At 44.5% G+C, this 15,507-nt stretch overlaps 1 protein-coding gene across 3 annotated transcripts in view; it reads left to right on the plus strand.

Moving 5' to 3' along the window:
* DTD1 (D-aminoacyl-tRNA deacylase 1) overlaps positions 1 to 15,507 on the plus strand; it is a 218,485-nt gene that overhangs the window by 35,653 nt on the left and 167,325 nt on the right. For all 3 annotated transcript variants that reach the window (XM_074317642.1, XM_074317641.1, XM_019710738.2), the window contains exon 4: positions 13,114 to 13,220. In XM_074317642.1, coding sequence (XP_074173743.1) covers positions 13,114 to 13,220 — 107 coding nt within the window. The remainder of the gene's footprint in view (positions 1 to 13,113; positions 13,221 to 15,507) is intronic.

Consider the following 15,507-nt stretch of genomic DNA (forward strand, 5'->3'; position numbering starts at 1 on the left):
GAAGCTCTTTATCTGTCCTTCAATTCTAAATGATAGCTTTGCTGGGTAGAGTGATCTTGGTTGTAGGTCATTGGTTTTCATTACTTGGAACATTTCCTGCCACTCCCATCTTGTCTGCAAAGTTTCTGTTGAGAAATCAGCTGCAGTCATATGGGAGCTCTCTTGTAGGTAACTAACTGCTTTTCTCTTGCTGTTTTTAAGATATTCTCTTTATCTTTAACCTTTGGCATTTTAATTATGATGTGTCTTGGTGTGGGCCTCTTTGGGTTGATCTTGCTTGGGACTCTCTGTGTTTGCTGGGCTTGTATGTCTGTTTACTTCACCAGGTTAGGGAAGTTTTTTTTCAATCCTTGCTCTGTCTCTTCTCATTCTGGTACCCCTATAATGCGAATGTTGGTACACTTGATATTGTCCTGGAGGCCTCTTAAACTCTCCTTAATTTTTCGGATTCTTTTTTCTTTTTGCTGTTCTGGTTGGGTGTTTTCTGCTACCTTATCTTCTACATTGCTGGTTGGATCCTCTTCTTCATCTAATCTACTGTTGATTCCTGCATACATTCTTCATTTCTGTTATTGTAGCCTTTGTTTATGACTGGTTCATTTTATTTTTTTTTCTTTGATTGTGTTTCTGAGTTCATTTAACTGCCTATCTGTGTTTTGCATCTCGTTGAATTTTTTCAGAACTGCAATCTTGAATTCTCTGTCATTTTAGTCACATATTTCTGTATCTTTAAGTGCCTTTTCTGGAAATTTTTCACTTTCTTTCTGAGCTATCTTGTTGCCTTGGTTATTCATGGCAATTACTGATTTACTATTTCTCTTCCTAAACATCTGCAGGAGTGGCTTCTGCAACAGGTTGATATGAAGCGGTCTTTCTTTTGTTTTCCAGTACTTGTTGGTAGAATGTTTTATTTTTCTCCAACTGCAGCTTATTTTTCTTCTCCCACATGGTAGTGCTATGTTTTCTCTGCACTATTCCAGCTTCTCACACAATGGGGGGATTCCCTGGGAGACAGGTTTCTCCTCTGTTAATAGTTTATCTAGGTCACAGGGCGCAATGTCCCGGTGGGTATGCGGAGAGCTTTTGATGTTCCAAAGCTCTTCCAGCTCCAGATTCAGAGCCTGTATGTTTCAGCAGTTCTGTTTACTCCTGCAGGGATCCGCCTAGATAGGTGGGGTCAGGAGTGGGGTGAGTTGTGAGAGGTGGTCCAGAGCAATGGCGACCACCACCACAGCTGGTTCTGCTTCCACAGCTCCCTCCCCTTTGCCGGAACTAGTTGGGCTGTGAATTTGTGTCTGCGGTCCACAGTTCTCAGAACAGCAAATATTCTTTTGATCTGACACTGCTATTGTTCAGCTTCTAGCACCGAGCACGTGGGGGCGGGGCGAGCTCTGGGAGGGTCAGGAGGGTCGGCTAGTCTCAGTGCCTAAGGCTTCCGTTCTCAGCGGCAGTGAGGGCTTAAACCACCGTTTTCAGCCTTCTTCCCTCAGTCTTTTCTCTGAGGTCTCTGCCATGAGCGTTGGGTTCAGCCGTGTTATATGCTGCCCCCTCAGCCCTGTGGAGCCCTGGCAGAGCCCTAGCAGTCCGAGTTCTTCCCTCTCCCGCAGCTGCGGTAGTTTTGGGCAGTAGTGAGCTCGGAGCACTGAGCTATGTCTGCGTCCTGCGCCCGCTCCGCTCCGTCTCCGTACTTCTCCCTTACCTCCTCCTCCCCCGCTCGCGCAATTCTCCCACCTGTAGGTGACTTCGGTAGTCGGCCTCTTCGTCTTGCCTGTCTGCTGTGCAGGGAGTCCTTTGTGGAGTTTTTGTTGTTCGATTCGTTGTAAATTCCAGGGGAGCTTTACAGAGGCTCACCTCACGCTGCCATTTTTCCTCCTCCAGCTACTGACTGGTTCTTTTTCATGGTTTCCATCTCCATTTTTATGCTTTCCATCTCCTGTTGAAGTTCTTCCTGAGATCATTGAGCATCTTTATAACCAGTGTTGGAACTCTGCGTCTGATAGGTTGTTTATCTGTTTTTTGCTTAGTTCTTTTTCTGGAGCTTTGTTCTGTTGTTTTATTTGGGACATGTTTCTTTGTCTCCCCGTTTTGGCTGTTTCCCTGTGTTTGTTTCTATGTCTTCCAGTCTTAATAGAGTGGCCTTATATAGTAGGTCTGCTGTGAGGTTCAGTGGCGCAGTCTTTCTGGTCACCTGAGCCATGCACTCTAGGTGTGTCCCTTGTGTGGGTTTTGTGTGCCCTCCTCTTGTAGTTGAGCCTTGGTTGATAATTGCACATCAATGGGAGGGACTGTCCCTTGGGCTCACTGGTTGTGAGGACTGACCTTGACTATAGTGGAAGAGTTGTTGTGCAGGGGCTGACTCCACAGAGCAGGATCTGCCTCAGCAGGATTCTGGTGCCTGATCCGCCCTTTGGGTGTGTTATACTTGGATGTGGCTGGGTGATGCTCTAGCTCATTTTGAAGCTGGCCACTGGGGGCGCTAGCCCCAGGACCACATTGGAGGGGATCTCCTGTAGGTCAAGTTCAGCCACAACCTGTGCCCCACCCAGGGCCACCCAGCAGGAGCCACAAAGAAATCTGCAGATGTCTGCCACCCATGCTGTTCTTGGAAGCACTTTGAGAGGCCAAGCCTTGAATCAAGGCTGGCTGCTACTAGTGCCAGGCTTAGGGCTGCTCAGCCAGAGGTACAGGACATGCCCAAGCCAGATGCTGCTTGTCTGGGTTCTGTGAACCTTTTAGCGACCCTAGAAAGTCTGCAGCTTGAGTCAAGGCAGGCTGTCTGCACGAAGTAGCCACTGGAAGTGGCCGGGGTGTGTCCAAAAGTTGGGCGGTACGGGGTCTGGAATTGCCAGGGCATGGCGAGCAGTGGAGACTCAGATATGGCGGCCACCTGTGTTCACATGCTGAGAATGGGGAGGGCTCAAGAAAGAAACCATGGCCTCCACCAGCTCCTCTGTCCAGGAGAAAACTGCCTCTCCAGCCCCCGTCCCAAGTCAGGTAACTCAATTCCCTACCATATGTCCCTGCCACCTTTCCAGCTGCTGCCCCAGTGCTGGAGCTCATTCCTTGGTGGGTAAGTCCTCGCACAGTCCCTTTAAGAGGAGCGCTTGGGAGTGCAGCTGCCCTCCGTCTCACTCGGTGACAATCTCCACTGGTTTTCACAACCAGAAATTATGGGGACTTCTCTCCTTGTCACTGGAAACTTGGGCTGGGGTGGGGCTGGACCTCACGTTCCTCTGTGGGGTGGGGGAACCACCAAAGCGAAATAGCCCTCCTGATCTTTAATGGTCACGCACGGGTGTGGGACCAGCCCGTTGCGAATCTCTGACCTTCCTATCAGTCTGGAGGTGGCTTCTTCTACGTGTCCTTAGTTGAAAGGCTTTAGTTCAGCTTGATTTTAGGCGATTCTCAATAATGGTTATTTTGTAGATTAGTGTTAATTTTGATGTGGTTGTGAGGAAGGTAAACACAGCGTTTACTGACTGAGCCATCCTGGTTGTCCCATGTGCTTTTTAAAAAAATTTAGAAGGATCTCTTGTCTCTTGAATCATATTATTTATCACTGTGGTTTAGTTGTATTTAATCTTTTTTTACTCAGAACTTTTAGTATTTTGTCAGAAGACTAGTACTTAAATTTATCCTTCAAGTCTTTTTTTATTTGTTTGATATTTTGTTATTTTGCTTTAATTTTCACTTCTTTCATTCCACACACTTTGTGTGTGTGGTTTATTTGGTGTCTCTTCCTAGTTCTTTATTTCATTTACTTTTCATTTATTTTATTTTTTTATTTTTTATTTTCTAATAAATGCATTTAAGTTCCAAAACTTCAGAGTTTTGCTTTATTCCTCTTTCCCATCTGGTCCACCAATAAATCCTGTTGGCCTTACTTTTGGCACACACACAGAATCCAGCAACTACACACTACTTCTGCTGCACCCACCCTTGCCAGGTTGTCATCATCTCTCATCTGAATTGTCATGATAGCCTCTTAGTGGCTCTCCTGCCTCCACCTTGGCCGCCCTCAGGCTGTTCCCAACACAAAAGCCTTAGTGAGCCACTTCCTCCATAGATACTTTAAAGTTTGGGAGACTTTTAAGGATTACTCTGTCTTCTCAATAATAATTACAAGAAAAATTATATATACTCGACCCTTGAACAGCACAAGGATTAGAGACACAGTAAAAAATCCACCTATAACTTCTGACTCCTGAGTTGTCTCTTGATATCAGAGGGGGACTGGTTCCAGGATCCCTGCGGATATCAAAATCTGAGGACATTTAATTCCCTTATATAAAATAACGTAGAACAATGCATACAGTCGGCCCTCTGCATCCGCAGACTCCCAATGGCAACTTGAAAATACTATTTTCATCCATGGTTGGTTGAAGTTGCAGATGCAAAACCAAGGGATATGGAGGGCCAACTGTAGACTATTGAAAAAAATCCACGTATAAGTGGACCCACGCAATTCAAACCTGTGTTGTTTAAGAGTTAACTGTATATAAGGTCTGACAATTAAGTTCGTGAATTTGCCACCATGTGCTTACATTGGCAGCACTGTACAAACAGCTCAGGAAGGTTTCATAACCTTGGTATATCAGTGTCTTACAGTTGGTGTTCGTGTCGATGTGTGGCAGTGTCTTGCTGAGTAGTATTCATTATTGTTGCGTGTTTTGTGTGCTGCCGCAAGAATATCTGAGCTTGAATTAGAGCAACGAACAAACATTAAATTTCTTGTTAGACTTGGCAAGAGTGGAAGTGAATTCATTGACATATTAGTCCAAGTTTATGGGGATAATGCCATAAAGAAAATGGCAGTGTACAAATTAATTAAATGTTTTACTGATGGGAGAGAACGCATCACTAATGAAGAGAGGCCAGGGCAGCCAGTAGCGAGCAGAACTGACGAAAACATTACAAAAATTCATTGAATTGTGCCTCAAAATTGTCAGCTGACTGTGAGAAGCATAGCAGACCAAGTAAACATCAATAGAGAAACAGGCAAATCTTAACTGAAAATCTTGGCATGAGAAAGATGTGTGCAAAAATGGTTCCAAAGTATCTCACCAAAAGCAAAGGAGAATCACAGATTGCCAAGACCTTTTGGAGAGGCAAGGTGATGTTTTGGGCTGTGTTATCACTGGTGATGAAACATGGGTATACCAATACGACCCTGAAACAAAGCATCAAAGTGCATAATGGAAGTCAGCTAATTGTCCACAACCAAAAAAATTCCATCATTCCAAATCAAGAGTCAAACGATGTTGCTAACCTTTTTTGATATCAGAGGGATTATTCATTATGCATTTGTACCAATTGGGCAGTTAACCAACTTTATTATTTGGAAATGCTGAAAAGGCTGCATGAAAAAGTTAGATGAAAACGACCTGAACTTTTCACCAACAATTCATGGCTCTTGCATCACAACAATGCACCAGCTCACACAGCACTGTCTGTGAGGGAGTTTTTAGCCAGTAAACAAATAACTATTGGAACACCCTCCCTACTCACCTGATCTACCCCCCCAATGACTTCTTTCTTTACCTGAAGATAAAGGAAATACTGAAAGGAAGACATTTTTATGACATTCAGAACATCAAGGGTAATACGACGACAGCTCTGATGGCCATTCCAGAAAAAGAGTTCCCAAATTGCTTTGAAAGGTGGACTAGGCACTGGTGTCAGTGCATAGCTTCCCAAGGGGAGTACTTGGAAGGTGACCATAGTGATATTCAGCAATGAGGTACATAGTAGCACTTTTCTAGGATGAGTTCGCACACTTAATTGTCAGACCTATATGTATATAATTGTACATGTATATACAGAGAAATGGGGGTGCTACATGTCACTCTAAGGACTGTTTCTACCCCTGGGGAGCAGAGGCTCACTCTGGCTGTAGGGACTCCCCTGTCAGGGAAGGGTCATAGTTTATAGGCTTAGTCTACCTTTGAATTCTTTGAACCTGCTCCTGCTGTGTGTCTTTTGTCCCCAGACGCCCTGAACTGGGTCAGAACCCTGATGTCGATGCACCTCCAAGATCTCTCTTCTCCCAAGGTGAAGACTTATTTCATAGTCTGTATCCCAAACTGTGTCCAGCAACATCTAACCCAGCACACCAGAGGTTCTACAGTGAGATTAAGTGATATTAATATACTTCAATAATAAAATACATAAGAAACTCATAATAAAATGCCAACAACATGGAAATGCACTGAATTTAAATGCAAACTCTCTCGTATTATCACAGTCCCAGGGGAAAATTAGAGGTCAAGTTTAAATTCTATATTATATTTAAGTCCAAAAGAATTAAATTCTGAAGTCAAATCTCATGGCCTCATGAGTTCAGAAACTGCCCTCCCTGTTTTTTTATTCTGCTGCTCTTGGTGAAGGGGTGTCCATGCCTGATGGAGTCAGCTGTGTCTGAGCTGTTTCACAAAGGGGTTCATGTAGGTCCTTTTGGGACCTCAAACACTGTATTGTCCCTGTACATGCTCACTTGTGCTTCAATGAGGAGACCAGGTAGCTTTTGACGCAGTTATCCCTGGCGGAATGATGGCAAGGACACCAGCAGAACCCAAGATGTCTGAGCAAAGGTGATGGTCAAAGAAAACATTGCCTTGAGCCTCCCTGTTATGCAAGAAAGGCTACACCAAACCCATGACCTCAAAACTTCAGCTCAGATGAGAATTTAACCTCCCGGTGAGAGGTTACTTTTGGGCCTTGACATTTACCATGTTAATGTCCGTTTCCCCTGGCAGCCCTTGCTTTCAGCTCTTCAGTTTACAGTTGGGTGGCCCCATTTGGTGACAGGTGCCCTAGCTCTCCTGTGAGTAGGCTCTCTTCTATCCTGGGCCACAAGGCCCGTCCCCATGGAGTCCCAGGCCTGAGACATTTGCTGACTACAGGAGGTGTCTTCCCTAGAGTGGAATGAACTACTGCAGAGCTAAGCAGAGACCATGGATGAGGGGGCATTGAGCCTGGGGAGAAGCCACAAGGGTCTTGGGATCGCCATTCCAGTTCCCTCCATGACCCTGAATGTGGATGGAATTGAACAGTGGTTCTAATGTTGCCCACCTGGGCCTAGCCCTTGCTCTCTGAGAAACTCAGCTGTCAGAGGCTAAAGGCTTGTAGTGTACCTCTTTTCTGACAACAGAATATTTCCCAACCAAGTCACTTAGGAGATGCCATAACTCGAACTGCTTGTCTCTGCTGATGGCTCTCTGAGCTGTGTTGGCTGCTGTATTGGACTCCTTGCCCCAGTGATGGTGCCCTGCATCAGCTGAGCCCTCTGGGGAGGTGGGGCCAAGGAGCACTCTGCCCTTATGGAGGCTGCTGCACGCTTGTGGACAGAGCTACCATTGCGCTCGTGGCCCTCCAGAGTCACACTCCCACGGGCTCCAGGCGTGATGCAGGCCTGTGCGTCTAGACCAAACTCCTTCAGCAGCATGGCCCTAGACTCGCCATGTGTTTATTTTAAGCCCCCAGTACCACCTGTTCCCTTCATTGCTTGGTTCCCAGCCTGTACACCAAGTGTTGGGTCTCTATCAGTAACACCCTCTCCCCGTCTACCCAGGCCCTGAATAGGTAGAAAGTAGAATAAAGGACACCTGGGCAGTAAGGATCTATCTTGATGGTCGAGGGAGCCGCCTTTTGGATGTGCTCAGATGGGCTGGCCTGAGGCTCAGTCTCCAGTACTGGTCCCCAGAGATAGGCCAAGCCCCAACCTGGTCACACCCATGCAGGGCTGGCTCTGGGGAGCAAGAACTTGGGTCTTCTGTTCTCCCCATTTTTCTTCAATAGCATACTTTTAAAGTGTGTGTGTGTGTTTTTTTTTTTTTTTTGTTCCCCCCCACACTTAATTGCCTGTGGACAGTGGTAGGAATGACAATCAGATTTCCTGCTCCCTTCCTACTAACTCAGGTGCACCCTCATGCATGTGACCTCCTGGGACGACTGTCCTGTTATCATCCCAGATCCAAATGAGCATAGAGAGGGCTTCTTGAGGGTGGTCTCAGTCAGTTAAGCATTGTTCAAAGGGACTAGGACGTCAGCCTACACAGGTGAAAGGGGTGCCTTGACTTGGGGTCAGAGACTCAGACAGCTGTGCTGTAGGCCACGTCACAGCAGGTTTGGCTCCAGTGGGGTTTTCCTGCTGAAAATGTGGCACAAACTGTCAGACACATGCTTCTTCTCCAGCTCTGGAGAGAACCCCAGGGCTTATATTTATAAGAACAACTTGATTATATCATGATTGGAGCCCAGATGTAGTTTTATAGATATGTTTTTGTCTTTTAAGATTATTATTATTATTTTTAGAATTTATAAATTATAATAAAATTTTAATATAGGTACCAGCAACATTACCATCCCTGGACAAATATTGATAAAATATTAAATTTTTTTGATTGTTTTTAAAAAGTGTTTTTATTTTCCCTGGCCAATATAGTTTTTCTTGGGGTCTTTACTCTTTGATCTGGACTGAAAAAATTTTGCCATTTTAAGACCTCTTAAAACCTGTCTTTGGATGGAGATTCAGATAATAATTCTGTTCTTAACTGAAGAGAAACAGGAAAATAAAATAAAATTTCTTGCTTTGGAACGATAAACATGGTGAAGCATATGTCATAGATCCTGGCAACAGGAATTCAAGGTCGGAAATAATTCGTTTCCTCCTGAATCTGCCTTCAGCATCCCTGAGGAGTGCAGCAGCTGAAATTTGCTACTAATTGTAGCCATAATTTTAGCATGCAATTAAACACATGATTTCCTTCCCAGCTGATGTCTTTTTAGTTCCTCTGACATGGATAAAACAAAAGCTCCGTAGATTTGAACAGCCATTTTAACCTGATAGGAGGTCCCCGGAAAGTCACCATTATTTGAGCATATTTAGCTGCTCGGTAGGAAGTAGATTAATCTTGCCTATAAAAATGGTGAACAGCTTGGGTACTTTTAATACAGTTTTCAACACTACTGTCTGTGCTCTGAAGAAACCAACAGTTGGTGTGCCCATTTTGCTAAAGCTCTCCATGAGGTTAAGGATCGTTGGCAGGAGTCATACTAGGTGGGGAAGAATCAGAGGTGGAAACTGCGGTTGTTGTGGTGGGAGCAGAGGCTCATGGAAGTCATCTCATGTTGTGGCAGGTCTGGTGTCTGAGGGACCCCAGAACCTGAGAACAGAACCACTCTAGGCTCCAGGCTGGTCTGCCCTGGGCTTGTGTCCATTCACTGATTTTCTCTTCCTCAGACTCTCCCAGAGGGTCATTCACATTTTAAAGGAAGTTCTGTGTGACATAAGGCCTCCGTGCCCTTATGGGGGAGTTTGGGACCACCAGAGCAAAGACACTAAATAGGTTTCTCTACTTATGAGTGTTTTTTTTTTTTCTTTTTTAGTTTTTTTTTTTTTTTATTGGGGAAGGGGTATAGGGGTTTATTGGAGAACTGTGTGTACTTCCAGGCCTTTTTTCCAAGTCAAGTTGTTGTCCTTTCAGTCTTAGTTGTGGAGGGCGCAGCTCAGTTCCAGTTGCCATTGCTAGTTGCAGGGGGCACAGCCCACCATCCCTTGTGGGAGTCAAACTGGCAACCTTGTGGTTGAGAGGATGCGCTCCAACCAACTGAGCCATCCGGGAGCTCAGCGGCAGCTCAGCTCAGCTCAAGGTGCCGTGTTCAATCTTAGTTGCAGGGGGTGCAGCCCACCATCCCTTGCAGGAGTTAAGGAATTGAACTGGCAACCTTGTGGTTGAGAGCCCACTGGCCCATGTGGGAATCGAACCGGCAGCCTTCAGAGTTTGGAGCATGGAGCTCTAACCGCCTGAGCCACCGGGCCGGCCCTACTTATGAGTGTTTTGAGAGCCTGTTATATGCTGCTGTGATTCTAGAAGGAAGAGTTCAAATAAGCGTGGTTTTCAGAAGTATGTGACTGTGGCGTTCTTTATTCAAGGAACACCTGGCAGGACACAGTTTGGGAAGTGTCACTCTGGTTGTATGGAGCCTCTTGAACATGACTTTTCATAATAAGAAGGGCAAACACTGATTTTGCACACACCGTGTGCTACTCACTGTCCCAAGCACTTTCGCTTACAGTCTCATTGAACTTTCACTATCAGTAAATAGGTCGTCTTGTTAGAATCCCTGTGATGCAGGTGAAAAACAGCCATTGGGAGGTTAAGAAACTGGCCCAAGGCCTCAGAGCTAGTTAGGGGCTGGGCCTTTTCTCTCTTCCAGCCCGAGTCTTGGTTCCCCTTCAAGTCTTGAACCCTTTGGACCCTTCATCTGAGAAGCCTTTCTGATTCCCTCCCCATTCCTCAAGGTAGGGACTCTGACCCTTCTCTGGTCTCAGGGCCAGAATCTCTCATGAGCTTACAGTGCTGCATCATTACCACCATGTGACCATTTGTCCCCCACACTAGACCATGGGGTTCATTAGTGTCAGGCTATCTGCCTTTGAGCTGGGTCTTTGGTTTCTAGCACTGTGCCTACTAGCACAGTTGCTGTGAGTGAAAAGTGGCAAGTGATTTTCACAAGTGGGCTGGATCTCATATAGTGTCTTTACTCCTTAATAATGGTGGGTAGGGGCAGAAGAGTTCTGAGGGTTCTTGGTTTCTGAGGACTCATACTAATTGAACTCTATGGATCCAACTCTTTTCTTAATTTTGTATTTATCAGAACTGGTGTTTTGCCTTGTGTAAGTGTCCAGGTGTGTCATCAGCAGTGTTTAGGCCTAGCACCTAAGAGAGTTCCTTGGATGGATGGAGTTGATGTTCTGATTATTCCATGGCATCATCTCTCAAAGCATATTCTTGGCTTTCTTTATAAATGTAATTCAGACTTTGGGGATTGGTCAGACAAAATTGAGTAGGTTTGGGTGCTAAAACATAGTTGGGAATAGGACACATGGTGGTGCTCTTTTCTGGGACAGCCTGTGGCCAGTTTGACAATGCATTCCTGGGGACAGGATGAGGAGGGAATGTGGGGCAGGCAGAGATGAGTGGCCCCCAGCTCTGGGCAGTCCCTCCTGTGAAGAGTGAAGTATCTTCTCAGTTCTCTGCAGTGCAGTGCTTTCTGGAGGTTGACTGGCCTTTGGATCCTACAGTGAGGGAGCAGTACCTCCCTCCTACCTTACACTGTGTGGAACTGTGGGTCAGTTACAGGGCAATTTATGAGGTTATTTTGGGGGAGCCTCCTATATAACCTTTTCCTTTATATTTAAATTGTACAAAACTTTTTTAACTATGAAGCATACAGAAAATATTATAGATACCTGTGTACTGACTACCCAGTTGGTCACATTTATGAGGTGTGATAAAAAAATACAGTGAATGTTTAAATAAAAAAAAGTATTATTACAGGGTGGCCAGTTCACTCAGTTGAGCTCAGTTAGAGTGTGGTGCTGGTAGCACCAAGATTGCTGGTTTGATGCCTGCATGGGCCACTGTGAGCTGCAGCCTTCTTAAAAAAAAAAAAAAAAAAAAAAATTAGTACTGTAAAAGACACATTGCCATTAATCCTCATCAAAATACTTCTCTTTTTGAACACACTTATCATATCGTTCTGAAGCAGTTCTGGAAGTCCTCTTTTGTGAGTGTCTTTAGTTGTGCTGTAGTGGCTGCCTCCATGTCCTGAATCGATTCACAACGTTTACCATTCGTGGTCACTTTGAGGAAGAGCCAGAAGAAGTTGCACAGTGCCAGATCCGGTGAATAAGGTGGATGAGAACACACCGTAATGTTTTTATTTGACAGAAATTGCTGTACCAGAAGCGATGTGTGACACGGAGGCTTTCCCATCACAAAATATGGTGAATACTACTGCCAAGTGCCATCCAACTGAAAGGCAGCGATCTTCAGTACAGGAAGTGGCGCACTGAACCTTAGTAACAGTGTGTGACAAGTTTCAACTTGTTCGGTGCACTCAGTCAGGTGTGAGCTACAGTTGAGACAAGGTGTGTTTTAAAGTGTGCCATAAATCATCCTCTGTCATGAAAATGCTCTGTGTCACACATTGCTTCTGGTATAAGGCAATTTCTGTCCAATAAAAACATTGTGGTGTGTCCTCATCTACCATATTCAGCAGAGCTGGCACCGTGCGACTTCTGGCTCTTCCCCAAAGTCAAAATGATTCAGGACATGGAGGCAGCCACTACAGCACAACTAAAGACACTCATGAAAGAGGACTTCCAGAACTGCTTCAGAAAGTGACAAGAACGGTGGAATAAGTGTGTTTGAAGTGAGGGGGAATATTTTGAGGGGGATTAATGACAATGTATCTTTTACTGTAACAACTTTTATTTAAACATTCACAATATTGTTTGATCACACCAAGTACTTTAGGTCTCTCTCTCAAATCTCAGGGCCTTCTCTTCAGTGTAAATGTTGCTGCTATCCTGTATTTGCATTTGTCTTTCCTGCTTATGTTTTTTTGAGATAGACACACAGACACACAGACACACAGACACACACACACACACACACGCACACAGATAGTCATAAGTAATATACCTTGTTTTGGGTGTTTAAAAATATCATAGAAATTATGTTGTGATGTGTCCTTGTTACAGTTACATTTTAAAGATCACATTATGTTTTTGAGATTTGACATGTTTATGGATGTGGCTGCCATATAGCAGTATTCCATGGAAGACTTAAGGTACAGCTTATGAATTCATTCCACACTGAGGGACAGTCAGATTGTGTCCACTTTTTTCTTTCATAAACACTGCCAGAATGAACACCTTTGAGTGTTTCTCTATGTATAAGAGTTTCTAGAGTAGACTCCCTAAAGTGGAATTCCAAGGTTGTAGGGTTTGTTCAACTTGAACTTTACGGGGCACAACACCAAAATGCAATCCCAAGTCGTTATGCCAATTTACTCTCCTGCCATTTTACAGTCATCTTAACCCACATGTCCCCCCACCCTTGGTGTTAGCAGATCTTGTCATTCTTGCCAAGTCTGCAGGGTGTGTGACGGCACCTCTGCTGTTTAATGTTGTATTTCCCTCACTACTGATGGGGTGGGCCAGCCCTACTCTCCGGGTTCCTGATCACATTGATCTAGGTGTGCTTTTTAGATGAGCTGTTCGGGGGTCTCAATCTTTTGTAACTGTTTGAATCGCTCTTTCAGATGGCAAGTTTGGTGCCTACATGCAAGTCCAAATTCAGAACGATGGGCCTGTGACCATAGAACTGGAATCCCCAGGTCCTGGCGCTGCTACTTCTGACCCAAAGCAGGTAAGCCTGGAATCGGGGTTTGTCCCCTGGGTGCCTATAACATCTCTGGCTTTGATTTAGACCCTTGGAGCAATTCTCAGTATAAGATGGCCAAAAACACTTCTTTGCAGTAACTTAGTATTTATTTTAATACATGTTTTCTCAAGAATGCATGTATTTACACTTTATCTCCTTAGTGCTGTGCCAGGCGGGGACAGCACTTCTCCCTGGTCTCCTCCTGACTTTGATTCCAGAGAAGATGCCTTTTGCAGAGCTCACTTCCTCTGGGCTCCGGCTCCCTGGTGGGGTGCCTTGGCTCCCACCCGCCACCGGGGGGCAGCAGAGTAGCAGCACAACTTCACTTGGTCCTGGACTGGCCGGTTCACTCATTCGGAATAGTTACCTGGAGTGGGTTTTATATGAGGTGTAAGTAGATGTGTCACCCGATGTTCTTTGTAAAACCTAATTTTTCTAAAGCACTATCTGACCTGGATTTGCTGCCAACTCTGTAAGCTTTCAGAAAAAATTTTAATTAAAATAGAGAAAGGAAATTAGTGATAGCCCTTTTAACCTGTATGGTTCTCATAGATACTTAACATTTCTAAAGGCTTTAATTAATGCACCCACTTAATAGCCTTGGAGACACATGGAAGGGGGCAGGCAGATGAATGAGAACTGAAGGGACATTCCTGTTCCTCCCTCCCTCCCTGCCTCCCTCCCTTCTTTCCTTCCTCCCTCCTTTTCTCCCTACCTCTCTCTTTTCCTCCCTCCCCACTTTCCTCCCTCCTTCCTTGCTAGGATGCTGTGAAGTGGATTAATGCAGTAGGTGTGGGGAAGCATTATATAAACGTAAAACTATGTCCTGTTCAAAGTCATGATTTTTACAGGAAACATAACCTTCCTTTTTTGTTACTGATTCTTTGGATTGGTAGAAAAACAGGAATATGCCTGATGCAGTAGTGCTAGAGTTCAAAGGTGGTAATTGTGATTCCTAGAATTACTGATAACATTAAAGAAATCACAAATAAGAGATCCACATGAAAATTGAAACTTATTATGTATTAGAATAATTTGAGGCTTACGGAAAAGTTGAAAAAAGAGTCAGAGTTTCCATACAGTTCTTATCCAAATTCCCCAAATTTTACTGACTTTCATAATCATAGTACACTGATCAAAACATTCAAATTGATATTGATACAGTACTGTTAACTACATGACAGACCTTATTTAAATTTCGCTAGTTTTTCTCCTAATGTCTTTTTTCTGCTGCAGGATAACCCACATTACATCTAGTTAGACTTCTCCAGTCTGTGATGGTTCCTCTGTCTTTCCTTTTCTTTTATGACTTTGACACATTTCAAGTGCACTGGTCTGCTGTTTTGTAGCATGTTCCTTAGCTTGAATGTCCTATAATTATATTGAGTTTATGCATTTTGACAGGAATAGCAAATAGCACAAAAGTGATCTTGTACTCTTCGTAGTGCATCATATGAGAAGGTACATGATATTGAATTGCCTTATCAAAGGCAATATTAACCTTGAACACTTAGTTAAGGTGGAATTTACCAGATTTCTCCATCCTATGTGAAGTTTTAACCTCTCTCCCCTTGTCTATCCTCTGGCTTGTTCATGGCACATGACTCTTATTCTGCTTCACAGAGAAAGAAGCCCTTGGATGGCATTAACCCTGCTTCTCTGTCCCGTCTTTCTGCTGGGGTAGCAGAGCTGCCATTCCTGGTGCTGAGGACAGCACCTCCCCCTGGGCCAGGACCGGCTGTGGGCCTTGCAAAATGAAAGTGATAGAGTACAGCATTAGAAATAGAGACAGTGGAAATGTAATGGCTGTGTGCGATGTCAGAGGGATAGTGGATGGGGGGGAGGGGGGTTATCACTGTGTAAGGGACATAAATGATAAATATCTAACTATTAACATTGTTTTGTGCACCTGAAACTAATAAAAAATGTTTAAAAAAGTGATAGGAGTCCCTTTTTCAAAAATTTTTAGATTTTTCAAGATAGTGACAGCAAAGCATTAAACCAAGGGCGGGGCCCTTCTGTGACTGCACAGACTGTGCGCCTATGGAGCCAGATTGACCTGGTTGTGGAGCCCTCCTCACCCTCCCTGCTATTGCCGCCCTCCCTATCCTCCCTCCCCTTCTACCTTCCCAGCAGCCTCCACTAAGCCCTTTGTCCTCTTGTCTCTTTCACTCATCCATCTTATTTCCTTTGGCTTTCAAATATTCCCAAGGGTCTCCAGTTGAGAAATGCCTCTATTTTATCCATTTGCTGTCTCCTCAGTGTACTGGTC

This window comes from Rhinolophus sinicus, linkage group LG13 (assembly GCF_036562045.2).
Source record: "Rhinolophus sinicus isolate RSC01 linkage group LG13, ASM3656204v1, whole genome shotgun sequence".
NCBI lineage: Eukaryota > Metazoa > Chordata > Mammalia > Chiroptera > Rhinolophidae > Rhinolophus > Rhinolophus sinicus.